Genomic DNA, 23,229 nt, shown 5'->3' on the forward strand with positions numbered 1-23,229 from the left:
ATAGAAAGTGCAGAACGATTAAGTCCACGACAAGTGGACTGCAAAAGAACAAGCAAGGACTTATCTTTGCTGAACTGGTCAGAATATCAGGGAAATCCAAGAAGAGATGTGAATCCAACCAGGAACCATTGACAACTGGCCCAGGCTGAAGGATAGAACCAGGCTAAATAGCCGAGCCAGAAAGCCAATCAGTGGAAGCAGCTGCTGACTACTAAATCCAAGGCGCAGCAGTACCACTTAAAACCACCGGAGGGAGCCCAAGAGCAGAACTCGCAAAAATGCCACTTACAACCACCGGAGGGAGCCCAAGAGCGGAATTCACAACAATCCACCTCCTATATGAAGGGCTTATCCACATCGGGCCGATATAGCACAGGAGCCCTAGCGAAGTGGGACTTCACTGAAGTTAATACCTTGGAGACCTCCTCAGACCACTGCTTGGGGTTAGCTCCCTTCTTGGTGAGGGCTACCAGAGGAGCTACTGGGGTAGAGAAGTGTGAGATAAACTGGCGATAATAGTTGATAAACCCCATAAAGCGCTGCACCGCTTTAAGGGAATGTGGCTCCTGCCAGTTCATCACAGAGTCTATTTGGTGGAGCAGCTTAGTATACATTTTTTTGCAAAAAAAAGTATCAACTAAATACCCTGTTTTATTTACATCTTTTGACTAGCACTTGCTGATTACTGTGATTTTTTTTTTACAACAGAGTATTTTTGACCTCACTGTGCTCTTTTGTGTCTTCAAGTTTTCTGGTGGTGTGAACAGGTTCCTACAGACTTGTTCAATGTGCAAGTGGCCCATGTGTTTCTGGTTCTATAATTGTTCTCTTGTTTCTACAAGACTGGGGAGTCCACCACTCCTCTGTGGGTCATTTGCATTTAAGCTGTTCCATCCTGCATGTCCACATGGATAGTCCTTCTCTGAACCCTGCTTATACAGGTACTATACAGATGATCAGGTTTTAAATATATCAGATAGGGATTTTATACATTAGTTAGGACTGCTCTATAAGGGTATACCTTGACGATTTGGTGGAGCAGCTTAGTATACATTTTTTTGCAAAAAAAAAGTATCAACTAAATACCCTGTTTTATTTACATCTTTTGACTAGCACTTGCTGATTACTGTGATTTTTTTTACAACAGAGTATTTTTGACCTCACTGTGCTCTTTTGTGTCTTCAAGTTTTCTGGTGGTGTGAACAGGTTCCTACAGACTTGTTCAATGTGCAAGTGGCCCATGTGTTTCTGGTTCATCACAGAGTCTAGTTTGTCAGGATCAATGGCCAACCCCTTGGCTGAGATAATATACCCCAGGAAAGGCAAAGATTCCTGCTCAAACACACTTCCTCTAACTTAGCGAAAAGGTAATTAGCGCGTAAGAGTTCGAAGGCTTTACAGACATCTCTTCGGTGAGTATCACTATCTGGAGAGTAAATAAGTATATCATCCAGATATACTACTACCAAGGTGGATAGCAACTACTGAAAGATGTCATTAACAAAGACTTGGAAGATGGCAGGAGCGTTACAGAGACCAAACAGCATTACCAGATACTCATAATGACAGTCGGGTTGAGCGAAACGGGTCGGCCATTTTCAGAAGTCGCCGACTTTTGGCAAAGTCGGGTTTGATGAAACCCAACCCAACCCCTGTGTGGGGTCGGCCATGAGGTCGGCGATCTTCTGAATCTGGTATCGGAATTCCGATACCGAGTTCCGATATGTTTGCGATATCGGAAATCGGTATCGGAATCCACATTTAAGTGTAAAATAAAGAATTAAAATAAAAAATATTGATATACTCACCTCTCCGGAGGCCCCTAGACATGGTAACCGGCAGCCTTCTTTGCTTAAAATGAGCGTGTTTAGGGCCTTCCATGACGTCACGGCTTCTGATTGGTCGCGTGCCGCTCATGTGACCGCCACGTGACCAATCACAAGCCGTGACGTAATTCTCAGGTCCTAAATTCCTCATTCTAGGAATTTAGGACCTGAGAATTACGTCACGGCTTGTGATTGGTCGCGTGAGCGGTCACATGGGCGGCCGCGACCAATCACAAGCCGTGACGTCATGTAAGGCCCTTCACGCGCTCATTCTTAAGAAGGAAGGCTGCCGGAAAGAAGCAGTGCGCGTCCGAGGGTGAGTATATACCTAATAGGAATATACTCACCCTCGGCTTCTTTCCGGCAGCCTTCCTTCCTAAGGAAGCTAACCGCACACACGACTTGAGCCGCCCGGAGTCAGATGCTAAGTCAAGTGGGAGTTCCCACCCTACGCTGCCTGCCTAGACACACAATCGCCCTGCTAGAAGTGGTACTGTCCTAGTGACAGGTTTTGTATATCAAAAAAAAATCAAGGAGACAGCGCCACAATGGACAGTGAAAAAATAGCTTACATTTTATTCTGCCTCCTGCGGCGACATTTCGGTCAGAAGACCTTTATCAAGCACAGTACATAACCTTCCAACCACCATTAAATACCCTTAGTACCAGCCCCTAGTTAACAAAGCACCAATAGGGATACAGCACAACATTAGAAAAAACACATATATAAATATAAAAAAACATTTAGTTAGAGTAGCAATCGTAAAAAAAACCAATCTAACATAGATCCACTAACCTCGATTGCTCTTATACCTATTTCCCAACATAAAACAATATACCAAACTCCCCGCTGTAGAAATGTAAACATACACTGTTCCACCTATCAATACAGAGAATTTGTGGTTACCAGGGCAATAACCACCCCCCAAGGTGTGTCCATCACAGCCGCAGTCCAATCAAATTGTCAAGCCACATATCATGTGACCGCTTCGCTCCAGCATGCAGCACGCGTCATTGCGCAGGTCCAGTCAGCTCGTACGTCATCCGGAAAGCCATCTCAGCTGCGCATGTCCAAAGCCAGGTAATGTCCGCACAGGTCTAAATCCGAAACGACAGTGCGTATGTCACAAATCCTCATCCAGCGCCCACACAGCTAGAAACTCAGAGACGGCAACACGCATGTCTAAGATCCTCATTCAATATCCATGCATCTATTTCCTCTGCGCGCGTCACCAGTACTTCCACGGCTGAAGCATGGATACACGCAGGCTCCTCCTATGCTTCCCCTCTGTTTCCAACTGTGATAGGGGAGTCCAACAGTACTGATGATCCAAAGGACAGTTCAAGCACTCAATTAATCTAAACCTGGGGACTCATAATAGAACATCATACATAACAGAAAAAATCATAAATGAAAACAAACCAATATAGAAAATATCCCCTATTCATATACAAAGATGGCAAAAAACATTCAAATGATGTTCACATCAGATATCCAAATATTAAATAAACTATATGCATAATCCACATCCCACAGACCCAGCACGGACAGATGCAAAAAGTCCCCACTGTGTCCGTAATGGATGTGAGCACATCAGTACACAAATAAATGCTTATTTATCCTATCATACCTAGTATGAAAGGCTCACCTATCGTATTGTTCATCATGTCATAAAATACATGATCCCAACATTTAACAGATAAACATAACCGGAACCTGAAAATAAGGGGGTACAGATTATCAGTCACCAATATGCAGCTAGAAAAGACAATTTGTAATACATACAACTCTCAATCAGGGATTATCCCGATAATATTATATGGGACATAGAAATATAACCATCCCAATATGTTTTTTTGAAAAAAATTCCTTATTAGCTCTAACAAATTCAATGCAAAGGTATATATGATAGACATTAATTTACACAGGGATATAAAGAAAGATGTGTATACAACTACTCACATAAAGAATATAACTCCTAAAATTACCATTACCTAAACAAAAAAAGAAAAAAAGTATATAACACAGTTAAAAACACTATACCAATAAGATGCCGCAAAAGAACTACAAAATATTATAGAAGACAACTCTGCTGATATTTAATATTCATTCCCTTTGGATAAAGGGTGTCAAGCTCAAATATCCATCTTAATTCTTTCTTCTTTAAGAGGATAATACGATCCCCACCCCGTCTCATAATCGGTACATCATCTATAACTCTATATCTTAATTGAGTGACTGAATGGCCCATTTCATGAAAATGTCTCGGTACAGGAAGTTCTAATAGTTTAGTCCTGATCGTGCTCTTATGCTTACTGATCCTTGCTTTAACCTCCATCGTGGTCTCTCCCACATAGAAGAGACCACATGGGCAGCTCAGGACATAGACTACAAAACTGCTCATACATGTATATCGTTTCCGTATCTCATATTTCTTTCCTGTATGCAGATGGCAAAAAGAAGCTCCCTTAACCATGTTATTACAACATGCATATCCAAGGCAAAGGATATTACCAAGACTTGGACGGCTTAATATGGTTTGTAGATCTTTCCTAGAGCTACCAACATCAGATATTACTAGTTCATCTCTCAAATTCCTATTCCTCCTATAAGAAAACAATGGAGGTGTTTGAAATTCAACAACATCAGTGTGACCCTTACCCAATAAAGGCCAATGCCTTCGTATGATATCCGAGATTCTTGTACTCCTACCATTGTATGTTGTCACAAACGGTATTCTTTTACTTGACTCAACCGCCTTTTTAGGAGCCAAAAGATCATCACGTCTCTTGGCCAAGGCCAACCTTTTAAATTCTTCAAGGTCGACCTTTGAATAACCTCTTAATAAAAATTTCCGACACATTTCATCTAGTCTATCATCAATAAGAGTTTCACAAGAGACAATTCTTCTCACTCTCAGCAGTTGACTCCATGGCAAAGACTCCACCATCCTACGCGGATGCTCACTAGAAAAATGTAAAAGATTATTTCTGTCCATTTTTTGACAAATAAGTCCGTATGTAAGGACCCTCCAACCTTATAGACACAGGTGTCAAGAAATTGCATCCTTGTCTGGAAACATTCCATAGTAAATCCAAGCTCAGGATAAATATTATTCAGATGATGATAAAACAGTTGAAGCTCATCCCTGTCCCCATCACATATCAGGAAGATGTCATCGATGTAATGCCACCAGCCCCTGACATGACTCCAAAACCGTGAAGTGTACATGCGTTCACCCTCCAGGACAGCCATATAGATATTTGCATACGTGGGGGCCACATTGGACCCCATGGCTGTCCCACGACACTGCAGGTAGTAATCATCCCTGAAGAGGAAAAGTTCCTCCCCAGGATGAACTCCAACAGCGCCAGGATGAACCGTGCACAGCCTGGAGCCATATCGGAGTCGGCAAGCGTCACACCGACAGCTGACAATCCCCTGACATGTTCAATGGAGGTATACAGGGATGTTATATCAAAAGAAACTAGCCATGTGGATTCAACAACCTGTACATCTTCTAGGGATTTAATGAAGTCACTTGTATCCCTCACATAAGAGGGAGCAGAAACTGCAAACCTCAGTAGACGATCCATAAAGATAGCCACTTTGTTACACAGAGACCCCCTGTCCGATACAATCGGGTGACCAGGGGTCCTCTGTAGATCCTTGTGGATCTTTGGGAGGGTGTACAATACAGGAACCACAGGATGCTTTAAAAACTTAGCCAATTTTGCGTCTATCAAACCGCTATCCAAAGCCCCATCAATCATTGCCTCCTATTTCAGTTGAATCTCTGGGTGGGATACACACTTAACTTCTCATAGACATTAACATCTGAAAGCTGCGACCTTATCTCCCCAATATACTGTGAAGTATCCATCACCACCAACGCCCCGCCCTTATCGGCTGGCTTGATGGTGATGGATTTGTTATTCTTAAGCACTCCAATCTCTCTACGCTCAGCATAGGACAAATTAGATTTACTAAACCTTACTCTATTATGTCTTAATCTGGCTATATCAGCCTTCACAAATTTAGAAAAGGTCTCTATAACAGGATCATGCTCTGGAGGCACAAAATCACTTTTGTTATAGAGACCTTACATGCTGAGTGAAAATCCTTCTTGTGGAGCCAAGGTCGCAGAGCTCTCTTTACCTGAAAAAAACAGTGCCAATCTCAACCGTCTAAGAAAGGAAAACAAGTCATTGTCAAGGTTAAACCAATTAGTGCCACTTGTGGGGCAAAAAGATAACCCCCTAGAAAGCACCTTTACTTGTATATATGAAAGAGAAAGTGAAGATATATTTACCACCAAAGATGATGATTCACTCACTTCCTCTTCGGATCTCGTTGTCAGACCCTGGTTCCCTTTTCCTGTGTTTCCTGCCACCCCTGTGTCCCTTCCATCTCCTTGGGATGCAGTCCCCACTTCTTTGGCTAAAAAAACAGTGGTGCCAGCACTCGTCGCACCACCCTCATCTGTCTGTCTGAGGCAACAGACATGAGTACATTCTTAGTCTCATCTTGTTTCGTTTTAAGAGTTTCAATCTCTTTCTTTAAAAACTCTATATTAAAGAAGTTGTCCACTACTATAAAGTTTTTTTTTTTTTTTCATAAATCTTGCTATTATGGGCCACTGAAAACATCTACTGTGTTTATTTTAACAATATTACCTGTTATCATGCTGTAGCAGCACATCTTCAGTGCTGGATTCAGCTCTCATGGGGTTAATCGACTACTTCCTTATTGTGCCCTAATACTACAAGTTCCATGATGCTTTGCACTGTCCTCTAAGCCCGAACTTAGCACACCCACTCCAAAACACACCCAAACCCCTCCCTCCTCTCTGTTCAGGCTGATGAGGAGAGGTCACATCTTGGTCACAAGCTGTAAAGCAGCACCAAGAACTGCACAACCATGGTGATCAAGCTTTGAGCTTTTTTTCTTTCTCATCTATTTCATAGTATATATAGTTTAGTATACATATGATATACTGTAAAGAGATCCTACTGCGTATATGTCTTAGATATGTAAATTACACAGTACATGTGTGGTTATATGTGTCCATCTACATACGCTTGTGTGCATGTATATATATTATGTGTGTTCTTATTTTACACTATTTGTGCTCATATACAGGAGAGGCCCCAGTTTCAGAAACAATATATGGGCCATTTGCAGAAATAACAGCTCATCCTAAGTCACAATTCCACCTGCTTTCGAGGTAGAAATGGCCCCCATTGCATTTTAGCTGCACAGATTGCACCAATATGCGATCACACCTTTTATATACACACCAATATATACTTCTACGTGTATGTATGGAATAAATTATTTATTCATATACATACACTTTAATATTTTGTTGCAGTGATATATACATACATATAGAACTTTGAAGGGTTTGTCCACTATTCTAACAACCCCCTCTCAGTCTGTATGTTTACTAGATTCCACTGCCTGCACGTTCCAATAGTGTCGGCGCGGTGTCTCGCAGCGATTGTACCTGTGGTCAATCAGTGGCCGCATCACTCTCACCACCTTCTAAGCAAACTCTTATATCTGTAGGAAGTGAGTGTTGCTGCATTTTTTTTAAGAATTACCAAATGTAAGCCACTTCTTCCTAAGGCGAAGACAGTGAAGCAGCCACTGATTGTCCACAGGGTTCACATAATGACACTGACACAAATTCTCCGTGAGAGAAACCGTGGTGACAACATTGGGAGTATTCAAATCACATCCTTGTATTCACTCTCTGAGTGTAATATGAGTAACCAAAAATCTGCATTCACACTGAGAAATTACAGATTTGTAGACTGTAGTCTACACTGTGCATTTTATAGATTCAAAACAGTTTTAGTATCATATATTAAAGGGATTGTTCAGTACTTGTCCATTACTTTATATTTATGGTCTTTACTTTGGTTATGTCATCACTGGGATTGCGATAACCATATCTTCCACCCTCACCGATGATGCGTTTTTATAGAAAAAAAAACTGAAAAAACACCCACCACCATCAGGGTGATAAATGGATCCAAACCCTAACTCTACCCCTAACCGTTTAATGAACATTTTCTGACAGTCATAGTGCCACGATATTTCAGTGCCACGTATTTCAGTGCCACGTATATAAGTGCCACGTATGTAAGTGCCACGTATATAAGTGCCACGTATGTAAGTGCCACGTATGTAAGTGCCACTTATGTAAGTGCCACGGATTTAAGTGCCACGGATTTAAGTGCCACGGATTTAAGTGCCATGGATTTAAGTGCCACGGATTTAAGTGCCACGTGCCACGTATGTAAGTGCCACGTATGTAAGTGCCACGTGACACGTATTTCAGTGCCACGGATTTAAGTGCCACGTATATAAGTGCCACGTATGTAAGTGCCACGTGCCACGTATATAAGTGCCACGTATGTAAGTGCCACGTGCCACGTATTTCAGTGCCACGTATTTCAGTGCCACGTATTTCAGTGCCACGTATATAAGTGCCACGTATATAAGTGCCACGTATATAAGTGCCACGTATGTAAGTGCCACGTGCCACTTATGTAAGTGCCACTTATGTAAGTGCCACGTATGTAAGTGCCACGGATTTAAGTGCCACGGATTTAAGTGCCACGGATTTAAGTGCCACGGATTTATGTGCCACGTGCCACGTATGTAAGTGCCACGGATTTAAGTGCCACGGATTTAAGTGCCACGGATTTAAGTGCCACAGATTTAAGTGCCACGTGCCACGTATGTAAGTGCCACGTATGTGCCACGTGACACGTATTTCAGTGCCACGGATTTAAGTGCCACGTATATAAGTGCCACGTATGTAAGTGCCACGTGCCACGTATATAAGTGCCACGTATGTAAGTGCCACGTGCCACGTATTTAAGTGCCATGTATGCAAGTGCGATGTATGTAAGTGCCACGGATTTAAGTGCCACGGATTTAAATGCCACCTATGTAAGTGCCACGTATTTCAGTGCCACGTGCCACATATTTCAGTGCCACGTACGTAAGTGCCACGTGCCACGTATTTCAGTGCCACGTATTAAAGTGCCATGTATTTCAGTCCCACTCCCGTGTAGCGGTGGGATATGGGGTAATAAGGGGTTAATGTCACCTTGCTATTGTAAGGTGACATTAAGCCGGGTTAATAACGGAGAGGCGTCAATAAGACGCCTATCCATTATTAATCCAATACTAAAAAAGGGTTAATGAAACACACACACATTAGGAAAAAGTATTTTAATATTCTTCATTTAACCATACTTACCATACTCCAGCACCTGCAAAAAAGTAAAATAATAAACCGTATACTACCTGTCCGCTGTAGTCCAATTAATAACGAGTGTCCCACGACGATCTCCCCTATAGAACAGTGACATTGGGTGGTGTCACTGCTCTACAGGACCCTCAGTGACACACTGACAGGAGACAATGGCTCCTGTAGTGTATCACTGAGGTTACTAAAGTTCACTGGTCTCACTTTATGGCAAAAAGCTGCGTGGGAACTTTCTCATACAGCATGCCATAAAGTGAGACTAGGGACTATTTTCTCACAGGGGTGTAGGAATACATTGTGGGGAATACATTGTGGAAGGATACCTTCCTCCCCTCATTGTCTTCCTGGAGCCCCTGGAGAGTGGTTGCATCAGCAGAGGCTCCTGCTCTCCACGGGAGATCGTCGTGGGACACTCGTTTTAATTGGATTTCTGCGGATCAGGGAGTATAGTGTTTGTTTATTATTTTAATATTTTTTACAGATGACAATGGCTTCGGGGATCAAAGTGACAAGTGATGGTGAGTATGTAATCTATGTTATATGTACTGTATGTCTGTTGTATGTACGTACTGTATGTGGCATGTTTCATGTCGCATGTCACATGTTGCATGTCGTCGCATGGTGCATGTCGCATGTTGTCGCATGGCGCATGTTGACGCATGGTGCATGTTGATGCATGGTGCATGTCGACGCATGGTGCATGTCGATGCATGGTGCATGTTGTCGCATGGTGCGTGTTGCATGTCGTCGCATGGTGCATGTCTCATGTTGACGCATGGCGCTTGTCGACGCATGGTGCATGTCGCATGTTGACGCATGTGCATGTCGTCGCATGGTGCATGTCGCATGGTGCATGTCGTCGCATGGTGCATGTCGTCGCATGGTGCATGTCGTCGCATGGTGCATGTCGCCGCATGGTGCATGTCGTCGCATGGTGCATGTCGTCGCATGGTGCATGTCGCCGCATGGTGCATGTCGCCGCATGGTGCATGTCGTCGCATGGTGCATGTGTCGCATGGTGCATGTCGTCGCATGGTGCATGTCGTCGCATGGTGCATGTCATCGCATGTCGCATGTCGTCGCATGGTGCATGTTGCCGCATGGTGCATGTTGTCGCATGTCGTCGCATGGTGCATGTTGCCGCATGTCGTCGCATGGTGCATGTTGCCGCATGGTGCATGTTGCCGCATGGTGCATGTTGCCGCATGGTGCATGTTGCCGCATGGTGCATGTCGTCGCATGGTGCATGTCGTCGCATGGTGTGTATGTATGTACTGTGTTGTTTTTTTTTTTTTTTTACATTCAACACATTAGCCGGATGATGGGACTACTACTGTCCCATCATTGGCTAATGTGTCACTCACTGTCAGTGTAGCAGGCAGAGCCCGATAGGACTTGTAGTCCCATCGGACGATGCCGGCACACACGCACAGCGCCGGCACACACACGCACAGCGCCGGCGGGCAGAAGCACCGGCGCCGGCGGGCAGAAGCATCGGCGCCGGCGGTCACAAGCACCGGCGCCGGCGGGCACAAGCACCGGCGCCGGCGGGCACAAGCACCGGCGCCGGCGGGCACAAGCACCGGCGGGCACAAGCACCGGCAGACCCCCGGCGACCGAAGCACAGCCCAGCCACACATCATGATCCCAGCACTGAGCACGCAGTGAGCACACACAGCCCCGCCCGCCCCCAGCACAGCCCTGCAGGCAGCCCCCAGCACCGCCCACAGCCCAGTCACTCTTGCTGAGTGACTGCTGACTGTGGGGGCTGGTCACGCCTGCTGCTGACGTCACGTCAATTTTCAGAGCCTGGAAATTGACGTGACGTCGGCGGAAATGAGCGGCGGCTGCAGTCTGGGGGTCATGTGACCCGGACTCAGCAGGAGGAATAGCGCCGCTCACAGGCGAAAACGTCAACGGAAGGTAATGGCACAATTCATTAGGGGCCCCGGGGGGGTACATTGGGGGGTTAATTGAAAGTAGTGGACAACCCCTTTAAGTAGCATAATATCAAATGGAGACCACCGGAACAACGCAATCGCATTGCGTTGTTCCGGTGGGAGAGCGCAGGGAAGGGATTCTATGCCGCTATTGTTCTCTATGCCGCTGTCACTACTGACAGCAGCATCAGAGGGGTCAAATCGATCATAGATATTGCTGCAGGGTGTCAGCTCTCACATACAGCTGACACCCGCATGCGATCGCCGCAGCGCTCACCTTGAGACAGTGCGATCATGCCGCCGTACTAGTACTGCGGTTTGCGAGTATGCAAAAGGGGTTAAAGTGGCTGTAGGCCTCTTTGCTGCCTCCTGGACCAATATTCTTCTAGTCTTTTCATCAATTTTTGAAGGATGTCCTATTCTAGGTAATACGACTTTTGTGCTAAATGTAGGCCATTTTTTGATGAATGTTTCACAGTGTTTCATGGCATAGCTAATTTCTTGTAATCTTCTTTTAAACCCCTGTCCTGACTGATCACTTTCAAAAGTGTGATCCCTTTGCTTGGTTGTACGCTACAAAATGCAACTCCGAAATTGTCATGAAAATCCTACTAGAACAGCAAAACTTAATATGGGGTTACTCAGAATTAATGTAAATGATGGCACCTGTGTACTGTCTATAGTTAATTTAACATGATTTTAAATGTGATTAGCTAATTCTGAACACAACCACATCTCCAATTAGAGAGCATTCACACTTATGCTAGCAAATTATTAAAGTTTTGTTATTTTTCTTTTCCACTTCAAACTGATTTGTTTCTAACTGTATTTATGTGAGCCCTTTTCCAGCACATGACAGCTGATTTGAGCAGAAATGAGCCCATAACAGCCGCCGGTGAAAATGTGATTCACACGTTGCTGTTAACATTTAAATGCTGCTGTCAATCTCTGACAGCGGTGTTTAATATGCATTCGTCGGGAGCGCATCACAAACCATGCCCATCGGCGCCCCTGTCTCATGATCACAGGGCGCCGATGGGTTGGTATGACAACTAGGAGTCTTGCTCGAGACCCATGTGGTTGTCATAGCCAAACTGATATGAGCGCATTGAAGCATAGAAAAAAAAGTTTTAAATAATGTAAAAAAATGAAAAGTATATTAACGTTCAAATCACGCCCCATTCAAAATAAAACAATTAAAAAAAAAAAATAAAAAAAAACCCCCCACATATTTTGTATCGCCACGTTCAGAAACGCCTCATCTATCAAAATATAAAAAGAAATAATCAGATCGGTAGACAGCATAAGCGGGAAAAAAATTCAAAACGCCAGAATTACAATTTTTTTGCTGTCAGTGAATGACAGTGGCATTTAAGTACGGTAGTTAAAAGCAGTGACTGCTCTCAGACACAGATGCTGGCTTTGCATTCTAGCTTGTGTAGCGGGAGGTCAACTCCTGAGCCACACGCTCACAGTGGTGCTGACCCACATGTTTCATGTAGAACTGAAAGGTTAAATTGTCCCAGGGAATAAAAATTAGAATGTGATGTCCTCAGAAGTAAAAGAAGTACTCACATGCTTAATCCTGATAGCTCCTGTTTCAGTGCTTAACTTGTCTGCTGGGCTGTACTTCTGGTGCTGCTTAACCAGTGTAAACACTTTCTCAGCCAATCAGTGGCTGCAGAGGTGTCGAGTCATTTTCAGTGTATTGAGGATAGTGTGTCTCTTACTACTTTTATTTCTTATTGAGGACTGTTGCCTTTAAGTTGTATTTTTTTTCCCTGGGGCACCCCATCAGTGTTTGATCAGAAAAACATTACTTTGCCCCTAATTGCTTATACAGCAGTATATATATTACAGCTGTTGATTGCCTTTATATCTACCATCTTGTATTTTAATCATTTGCTATTGTACCATAGATTGTGAATTCTTGTGTTAATGCAAAGTGTAATATGATATTTTTACAATTTTGTTTGAGTACAATGGAACATACAGTAAAGAGCCAAGAAATAAAATATGCTACAGTTATAAAGCATTCAGAAACTGGAATAGAGTCTAGTTTTGCAAGGCAACATATTTAAAATAATGTAACACAAACTCAATATGTTTTAATTACTTTAGATGAAGAGAAAGAAGAGGAGTCTACTTTTGATCTATTTGACATCAGTAACATAAATAAGAAGACCACTGGAGTGAAACTGTTTCGTGGACTGGATCCATATTCTCCAGCTTATCGTTTTCTTCGCTTTGATCACATACCACCTGTTAAATTTGAAAAGATGAAGCAAATTATTGACTTGATACACCTAAATGAAGGATTTATCCTTACTGCTTTTATGAGGCAAGACAAACTCAACCGAGGAACAATTATTTCTATAGAGGGCCCTGGTATTTCCAACAGATTATTTGAGCTTGTTTCCAATGGACGAGCCAATACTCTGGATCTAATATATTGGGTAGAAGGTTCCCAGAATGTGATTTCCTTGGAGGATGTTGACCTGGCTGACTCTCAGTGGAAAAATATTACAGTTCAACTAACAGGTGAAAACTTCAACCTGTATGTTGGTTGTGACCTTTTGGACAGCTTCCGTCTGGAGGAAACCTTCTATGAGCATTTAAGTGGAGATGACAACAAAATGTATTTGGCCAAAGGCTCAATACGTGAAAACCACTTTAGGGTAAGCAAACAATTATTGTATTGCATATATGTGGTTCTGGATTTTCATTTAACTTAATAAAAATGATATCAGTATGTTACTGAATAGAGAGATAGAATAAATATCAATTGCACACTCTTTTTTTGAATGCAAACAAGATTTATTTTATTAACCCCTTCATGACCCAGCCTATTTTGGCCTTAATGACCTTGCCGTTTTTTTGCAATTCTGACCAGTGTCCCTTTATGAGGTAATAACTCCGGAACGCTTCAACGGATCCTAGCGATTCTGAGATTGTTTTTTCGTGACATATTGGGCTTCATGTTAGTGGTAAATTTAGGTCGATAATTTCTGAGTTTATTTGTGAAAAAAACGGAAATTTGGCGAAAATGTTGAAAATTTCGCAATTTTCACATTTTGAATTTTTATTCTGTTAAACCAGAGAGTTATGTGACACAAAATAGTTAATAAATAACATTTCCCACATGTCTACTTTACATCAGCACAATTTTGGAAACAAATTTTTTTTTTGCTAGGAAGTTATAAGGGTTAAAATTTGACCAGTGATTTCTCATTTTTACAACAAAATTTACAAAACCATTTTTTTTAGGGACCACCTCACATTTGAAGTCAGTTTGAGGGTTCTATATGGCTGAAAATACCCAAAAGTGACACCATTCTAAAAACTGCACCCCTCAAGGTTTTCAAAACCACATTCAAGAAGTTTATTAACCCTTCAGGTGTTTCACAGCAGCAGAAGCAACATGGAAGTAAAAAATGAACATTTAACTTTTTAGTCACAAAAATGATCTTTCAGCAACATTTGTTTTATTTTCTCAAGGGTAAAAGGAGAAACTGGACCATGGACGTTGTTGTCCAATTTGTCCTGAGTACGCTGATACCTCATATGTTGGGGTAAACCACTGTTTGGGCGCACGGCAGGGCTCGGAAGGGAAGGAGCGCCATTTGACTTTTTGAATGAAAAATTGGCTCCAATCTTTAGCGGACACCATGTCGCGTTTGGAGAGCCCCCTTGTGCCTAAACATTGGAGCTCCCCCACAAGTGACCCCATTTTGGAAACTAGACCCCCCAAGGAACTTATCTAGAAGCATAGTGAGCACTTTAAACCCCCAGGTGCTTCACAAATTGTTCCGTAAAAATGAAAAAGTACTTTTTTTTCACAAAAAAATTATTTTAGCCTCAATTTTTTCATTTTCACATGGGCAACAGGATAAAATGGATCGTAAAATTTGTTGGGCAATTTCTCCTGAGTACGCCGATACCTCATATTTGGGGGTAAACCACTGTTTGGGTGCACGGCAAGGCTCGGAAGGGGAGGCGTGCCATTTGACTTTTTGAATGGAAAATTAGCTCCAATCGTTAGCGGACACCATGTCGCGTTTGGAGAGCCCCTGTGTGCCTAAACATTGGAGCTCCCCTACAAGTGACCCCATTTTGGAAACTAGACCCCCCAAGGAACTTATCTAGATGCATAGTGAGCACTTATAACCCCCAGGTGCTTCACAGAAGTTTATAACGCAGAGCCGTGAAAATAAAAAATAATTTTTCTTTCCTCAAAAATGATTTTTAGCCCAGAATTTTTTATTTTCCCAAGGGTAATAGGAGAAATTGGACCCCAATATTTGTTGCCCAGTTTGTTGTGAGTATGCTGATACCCCATATGTGGGGGTAGACCACTGTTTGGGCATATGCCGGGGCTCGGAAGGGAAGTAGTGGCATTTGAAATGCAGACTTTGATGGAATGGTCTGCGGGCGTCACGTTGCATTTGCAGAGCCACTGATATGCCTAAACAGTAGAAACACCCCACAAGTGACCCCATTTTGGAAACTAGACCCCCCAAGGAACTTATCTAGATGTGTGGTGAGCACTTTCAACCCCCAAGTGCTTCACAGAAGTTTATAACGCAGAGCCGTGAAAATAAAAAATAATTGTTCTTTCCTCAAAAATTATGTTTTAGCAAGTAATTTTTTATTTTTGCAAGGGTAACAGGAGAAATTGGACCCCAACAGTTGTTGCCCAGTTTGTCCTGAGTATGCTGGTACCCCAAATGTGGGGGTAAACCACTGTTTGGGCGCACGTTGGGGCTTGGAAGGGAGGGAGCACCATTTGACTTTTTGAACGCAAGATTGGCTGGAATCAATGGTGGCGCCATGTTGCGTTTGGAGACCCCTGATGTGCCTAAACAGTGGAAACCCCTCAATTCTAACTTCAACACTAACCCCAACACACCCCTAATCCTAATCCCAACTGTAGCCATAACCCTAATCACAACCCTAACCCCAACACACCCCTAACCACAACCCTTACCGCAACACACCTGTAACCCTAATTCCAACCCTAATCCTAACCCTAATCCCAACCCTAACCCTAATCCCAACCCTAACCACAACTGTAACCCCAACACACCCCTAACCCTATCCGTAACCCTAACCACAAGCCTAATCTTAACCCTATTTCCAACCCTAGCCCTATTTCCAACCCTAACTCTAATTCCAACCCTAACCCTAAGGCTATGTGCCCACGTTGCGGATTCGTGTGAGATTTTTCTGCACGATTTTTGAAAAATCTGCAGGTAAAAGGCACTGCGTTTTACCTGCAGATTTACAGCAGATTTCCAGTGTTTTTTTGTGCGGATTTCACCTGCGGATTCCTATTGAGGAACAGGTGTAAAACGCTGCGGAATCCGCACAAAGAATTGACATGCTGCGGAAAATACAACGCAGCGTTTCTGCACGGAATTTTCCGCACCATGGGCACAGTGGATTTGGTTTTCCATAGGTGTACATGGTACTGTAAACCTGATGGAAAACTGCTACGAATCCGCTGCAGCCAATCCGCTGCGGATCCGCGGCCAATCTGCTGCGGATCCGCGGCCAATCCGCTGCGGATCCGCGGCCAATCCGCTGCGGATCCGCGGCCTATCCGCTGCGGATCCGCGGCAATCCGCTGCGGATCCGCAGCCAAATCCGCACTGTGTGCACATGCCATAACCCTAACCCTACCCCTAACCCTACCCGTAACCCTAACCCTACCCCTAACCCTAACCCTAGTGGAAAACGAAAAAAAAAAAAAATATATATTTTCTTTATTTTATTATTGTCCCTACCTATGGGGGTGATAAAGGGGGGGGGTTTATTTATTATTTTTTTTATTTTGATCGCTGTGATAGAACCTACCACAGCGATCAAAATGTACTTGTAAGGAATCTGCCGGCTGGCAGATTCGGCGGGCGCACTGAGCATGCACCCGCCATTTTGGAAGATGGCGGCGCCCAGCGAGGAGACGTACGGACACCGGGAGGATCGGTAAGTATGAAGGGGTGGTGGGGGGGTGGATCGGAGCACAGGGGGGGTAATCGGACCACAGGGGGGGTGAATCCAAACAAGGAGGGAGCGGACAGGAGGACGGGGGAGCCGGCAGGCGGACGGAGGGGACCGGACCCCAAAACGGAGGACTGGGGGGGCGATCGGTGGGTGTGGGGGGGGGTCACTTCAGTATTTCCAGCCATGGCCGATGATATTGCAGCATCGGCCATGGCTGGATTGTAATATTTCACCAGTTTTTTAGGTGAAATATTACAAATCGCTCTGATTGGCAGTTTCACTTTCAACAGCCAATCAGAGCGATCGTAGCCACGGGGGGGTGAAGCCACCCCCCCTGGGCTGAAGTACCACTCCCCCTGTCTCTGCAGATCGGGTGAGATTGGAGTTAACCCTTTCACCCGATCTGCAGGGACGCGATCATTCCATGACGTATACGCTGCGTCATAGGTCGGATTGGCACAGACTTTCATGACGCAGCGTATGCGTCAAAGGTCGGGAAGGGGTTAAAGTTCAACACACGAGAGCAACCTTTGAGTGTCAACGCGTTTTGTCCAAACAGGCCTTTTTCACGACCGTTGCATTCAGTATGTATTCTCTTCCCTGGCAGTGCAATTTGTTAAGTCTGGAGGGCATTGTTCAAGAGATATCCATGAGTAGGTTGATTGAATATGAAAAGCCTGTATTTCACATTTCCCGAGCTGGGTGGTGAGGCACTTTAAAGCAACCACCCGGCCTGGGACATGTGAAATACAGGCTTTTCATATTCATCAACCTACTCATGGATATCTCTTGAACAATACCCTCCAGACTTAACAAATCCCTGTCTAGAAGAGAATACCTACTGAATGCAACTGTCGTGAAAAAGGCCTGTTTGGACGAAACGCGTTGACACTCAAAGGTTGCTCTTGTGTGTTGAACTTTAATAAAGGAAATCTTGTTTGAATTCAAAAGGAGTGTGCAATGGATCTTTATTCTATATAGTTTATAAGGGATCTCACCAATCCCCTCAATTGGCACCTCCGTTAGTGAAATACCTCAGTATACACTCCAATATCTATTTTTCAAAGTATTACTGAAGTTATGAAAAAGCCTCTCTCAGTCATTCTTGAGATAAGCTTTAAAGTGAACCTGGCGCTGTTATACTGATTAACCCCTTAATGACCGCCAATACGTCTTTTAACTGACCTGAGATATAAGAGAATAGCCTCCCCATACAAGTGACAATCCAGCAGCTGTCGGCTGTACACTATAGCTGACAACTTGCTGTATCAGCCACGATCAGTATTTGCACCTTCCAAATCTGTTTAACCCATTAGATGCTGCTGTTGCATTAATTCCTGTAAAGCATCTGAAGGGTTAATAAACTACCTGACAGCAGTTTTCAATATGTCTAGGGGTGCTGTTTTTAAAATGGTATCACGTTTGGGGGTTTACCAATATATGAGACCCCTAAAGTCACTTCAAACATGGATAAGTCCCTAATAAAATAAATTTTGTAAATATCCTTGAAAAAATGAAAAATTGCTGCTACATTTTTAAACCTCCTAAAATGCTAATAAAATAAAATAACATTTTACAAATGGTGCTGATGTAAAGCCGACATGTGGGGAATATTATTTATTAATGGTTTGCTGTGGTATGACCATCTGGATTAAAGGGATAATCATTCAAATTTAGAAAATTGCAAATTTTTTAACATTTTCCTCAAATTTTTGATATTTTTTATAAATAAACACAAAACATATTGACCTAAATTTACCATTATCATAAAGTATAACGTGTCACGAAAAAAACAGTCTCAAAATCACTGGGATTTGTTGAAGCGTTGCAGAGTTATTACCACATAAAGTGACACTAGTCAGATTTAAAAAATTTGGCTCTGTCACTAAGGGGTTAAAATGATACTTTGGTTGATTAAATACATCTTGTTGTTGTTGTTTAATCTTTACTTGTAGTTTTCAGATAATGAGATTCTCGTGCTTTGGGTGGCCTGTGGACACGGCTTCATGTTATGCTCTGCTTACATATTCATCTGTATGGGCGTATGACCGGTAACTGATCCTTCAGTGACTTGACCCCTATTTTACATACTGCATATATTATTGTGGGTTTACAAAAAAATTCACCTTCATCAAAATGGTGCCGGCGGCAGCACCTGCCCTATAGCATGATACATGCCTAATATGCGATTATGCATTTATGCTTTGTTCCTATAGTATCGTGGGGTATAAAAAAAAGAAAAAAATTATCTTCATTAAATTGGCACCAGCGGCAACTGCGCAGTGGCATCTATTGCGTTCTGATCGATGCTACAGTGAAAGCACCGGCGCTATTTTGCTGGAGAAAAAATAAATTTCGCTCCATCAAAATGGTGCCAGCGGTGCCTGCACAGTAGTGTTTATCAGAACGTGATAGATTCTACTGCGCAGGCGCCATTTTGATGAACATAATTTTTTTTTTTTTACTCTATGATACTATAGGAATAAAGCATAAATGCATATAGGCTAGGCATGTATTATACTACAGCGCAAGCGCTGCCGCCGGCCGCATTTTGATGAAGTTGAATTTTTTGTTTTTTTTTGTAACCCCACAATAATATATGCAGTATGTAAATTAGGGGGCAGATCACTGAGTGATCAGTAACCTGTCATAAGCCAATAGAGATGAATATGTAAGCAGATTACCACATAAAGAGCCCCCCCACACAAGCCGCCCGAAGCACGAGAATCTCATTAACTGCAAACTACAAATATAGATTAAACATCAACCACAAGACAGATTTCATCAAATCAGGTATCATTTTAATCAAGTATAACAGCGCCAACCTAACAGTGTTGGTAGTTTACTGAGCAAAATCCTGATGACAGAATCGCTTTAACCTTGGTATCCAGTTCATTTCCATTTTCATAATAATAATTATTCATGCAATGTGACATTTGTCCACTTACACAGTATACTTCAAATTTTTATTTTGAGTACTTCCATGATTGTTATATGTTCTTGAGACTTTGGTTCATTTTGCTGAAGCATCGCTCACATACTTCATATGTCACTCTTATTTAGAATCCCCCATTGCTATTAAAAGTATGTAAGGCAAACACACATGGTTAGGATACTACAGCCAGTGGATGATACACGCTGCCTATGGTTTGGGCCGCAAGTATCAGCTGACAGGTTTCCTTTAAAGCAATGTGGAAGGAAAATAATTATATTTAAATTTTTCACACAAAAATATTGCTTTAGCCCCAAATTTTCATTTTCACAAGGGTAATAGGAGAAAATGAACCATACACGCTGTTGTGCAATTTCTCCTGAGTACAACGATACCCTGCATGTGGTGTAAAACTACTGTTTAGGTGCATGGCAGGGGATGAAAAGGAAGGAGCAACATTTCATTTTTGGAGTGCAATTTTGGGTAGAAATATTGCCATGTCACATTTGAAGAGTCTGACATTCCAAAACAGCAGAAATCCCACAAGTGACTCCATTTTAGAAACTGTTGAGGAATACAAATAAGGGTATAGTGAGCATTTTTAAACCTCAGGCAATTCACAGAATTGTATAACTTTGAACTGAGAAAATGGAAAATTTTGTTTTTGGTTTTTTTTCCCCACTGAAATGTTGTTTTTGCCCCAAATGTTTAATTTTCTAAACGGATAATAAAAGGAAATTAATTGTACAATTTGATACACAATTTGTCCTGAGTACCCCAATAGACCAAAAGATTTTGAGGCACAATGCTAAGATTTGAAGAGTGCCATATAGGAGTTCAGATTTTGCTGGAATGGTTTGAGGATGACATGTCAAATTAGGAAAATAGAAGAAATGCAGAACTAAAACTTAACTTTTGCTAAATCATTTAAAATAGTATAACTGACAAATAGAGCACAGTGACGCACACTACATATATAAAAACATACAGTTCAAACCAGAAGTGTACATACACTATATAAAAAGACACATATGCTTGTTTTTCTCAATATCTGACATGAAATCAGAATAAACCTTTCCCGTTTTAGGTCAATTAGGATTACCATAATTATTAATATTTGCCAAATGCCAGAATAATGCTAGAGAATGTTTCAACCCCTTTCCGCCATGTGTCCTAATAGTATGATCATGTCGGACTCACTCTGTTTGGTGCGGGCTTTGGCATTGAGCTCGCATCTTTCCGAGCACATGACAGCTGATCTATACAGCTGACATGTGCCCTCAACAGCCGCAGGTGGAATCGCGATCCACTTGCGGCTGTTAACTAGTTAAGTGCCGCTGTCAATTTCTGACAGTGGCTTTTAACTCGCACTTACAAGAAGCACGTTGCTAATCTCGCCCATAGGTGACCTCGTCACTGATGAGTCGCCATGACAACCAGAGGTCTTTTCTCATGATGCCATCTATATTGTGAAGTGCACCAGTCCCTCCTGCAGCAAAACAACCCCACAATATGATGCTGCCACCACTGTGTTTCACAGTTGGGATGGTGTTCTTAGGCTTCCAAAATTCCCCCTTTTTCCTCCAAATGTAATGATGGTCATTGGTCCGAAAAAAGTTAAATTTTAGTTTCATCAGACCACAGAACATGTCTCCAAAAATTAAGACTTGTGTTCCTGTGTGCATTTGCAAAAATTAATCTGGCTTTTTATGTTTCTTTTGGAGTAATGGCTTCTTCCTGGCAGAGTGGCCTTTCAGCCCATGTTTACACAGTACTCGTTTCACTGTGGTTATTGACAATATCTTACCACAAGACGCCATGATCTTCACAAGGTCTTTTGCTTGTGTCCTTGGGTTGATATGCACATATCGGACCATTCCCATCTTGTTTGGGAATGGTCCGACATGTGGCACATTCCCATCTTGTTTGTACTTGCGTATAATTGTTTGTACAGATGAACGAAGCACCTTCAGGTAGCTTGAAATTGTACCCAAGGATGAGCTAGACTTGTGCAAGTACACAATTCTCTTCCTGATATCTTGGCTGGTTTCTTGAGACTTTCCCTTGATGCTACACAAAGAAGCAGTGTGTTTCAGGTGTGCATACTTCCACAAGTGTGTCTCTAAGTCAGATGTTGCCAAAAAACCTACCAGGAGCTTCCAAATACGTGGCATCATCATATGGGCAGTCCAGAATTGTTTAAATGCATAGTAATCTTATTGTATGTAAACTTTTGATTTTGCAGTAAGTAATAAAAATGCTTTAAAACATTCTCTTTCTCTCATTATTCTGGCATTTGGCAAATATTAATAATTATGGTAATCCTAATTGACCTAAAACGGGAAAGGTTTATTCTGATTTCCTGTCAGATATTGAGAAAAACATTCATATGTGTCTTTTTATATAGTGTATTTAAGCTTCTGGTTTCAACTTTATAGAGATACAGAACAAGTCCATATCCCCTGTAAGGGAAGAAATGGTATTTATATATCTTAAGTATGGAGAGACTGACACATTAGCCCTTTATACCGTGTGACCATTAGCAACATTTCTTCCCTTACAGAATCCCTCAATAAGTGACCCTCTTTTATAAACTACACCCTCCCCCAATGATTTCATCTAGGAGTGCAGTGAGCATGTTGTCAGCACATGTACCTCACAGTACCTGAGATGTTGGAACAGCAGCCGCCCATAAGTGACCTCATTTTAGAAGCTACTCCTCTCAATTAACCCCTTCCAGACCTGTGAAGCCACGTAGGCATCATGAAAGTCTGTGCCAATCCGACCTGTGATGCCTATGTGGCGTCATGGCAGGATCACGTTCCTGCAGATGGGGTGAAAGGGTTGACTAAAATTTCACCTGACCTGCAGGGACAGGGGGAGTGGTACTTCAGCCCAGGGGGGTGGCTTTGCCTCCACATGGCTACGATCGCTCTGATTGGCTGTTTCACTTTCAACAGCCAATCAGAGCAATTTGTAATATTTCACCTATGAAACTTGGTGAAATATTACAATCCAGCCAAGGCCGATGCTGCTATATCATCGGCCATGGCTGGAGACCACGATCTGCCCCCGCCACCGACTGACAGCTGCGATCTGCTGCCACTGTCAGTCTTTCCTCCCCTCTGTTCTGTCCTTCGCTGCCCTCCTCTCCCCTCCGCCTGCCCCCGGCCTCCCCTCTGCCTCCCCCCCTGCTGTCCGATCCCACCTCCCATACTTACCGAGTCCCGCTGTCCCTC

General features: G+C 42.8%; 1 protein-coding gene across 1 annotated transcript in view; it reads left to right on the forward strand.

Moving 5' to 3' along the window:
* The window catches only part of THBS2 (thrombospondin 2), a 471,688-nt gene that overhangs the window by 59,598 nt on the left and 388,861 nt on the right, over nt 1-23,229 (forward strand). The window contains exon 3 of the mRNA XM_077283271.1: nt 13,177-13,733. Coding sequence (XP_077139386.1) covers nt 13,177-13,733 — 557 coding nt within the window. The remainder of the gene's footprint in view (nt 1-13,176; nt 13,734-23,229) is intronic.

Source organism: Ranitomeya variabilis, chromosome 2, assembly GCF_051348905.1.
Source record: "Ranitomeya variabilis isolate aRanVar5 chromosome 2, aRanVar5.hap1, whole genome shotgun sequence".
In the NCBI taxonomy this organism is placed as follows: Eukaryota; Metazoa; Chordata; class Amphibia; order Anura; family Dendrobatidae; genus Ranitomeya; species Ranitomeya variabilis.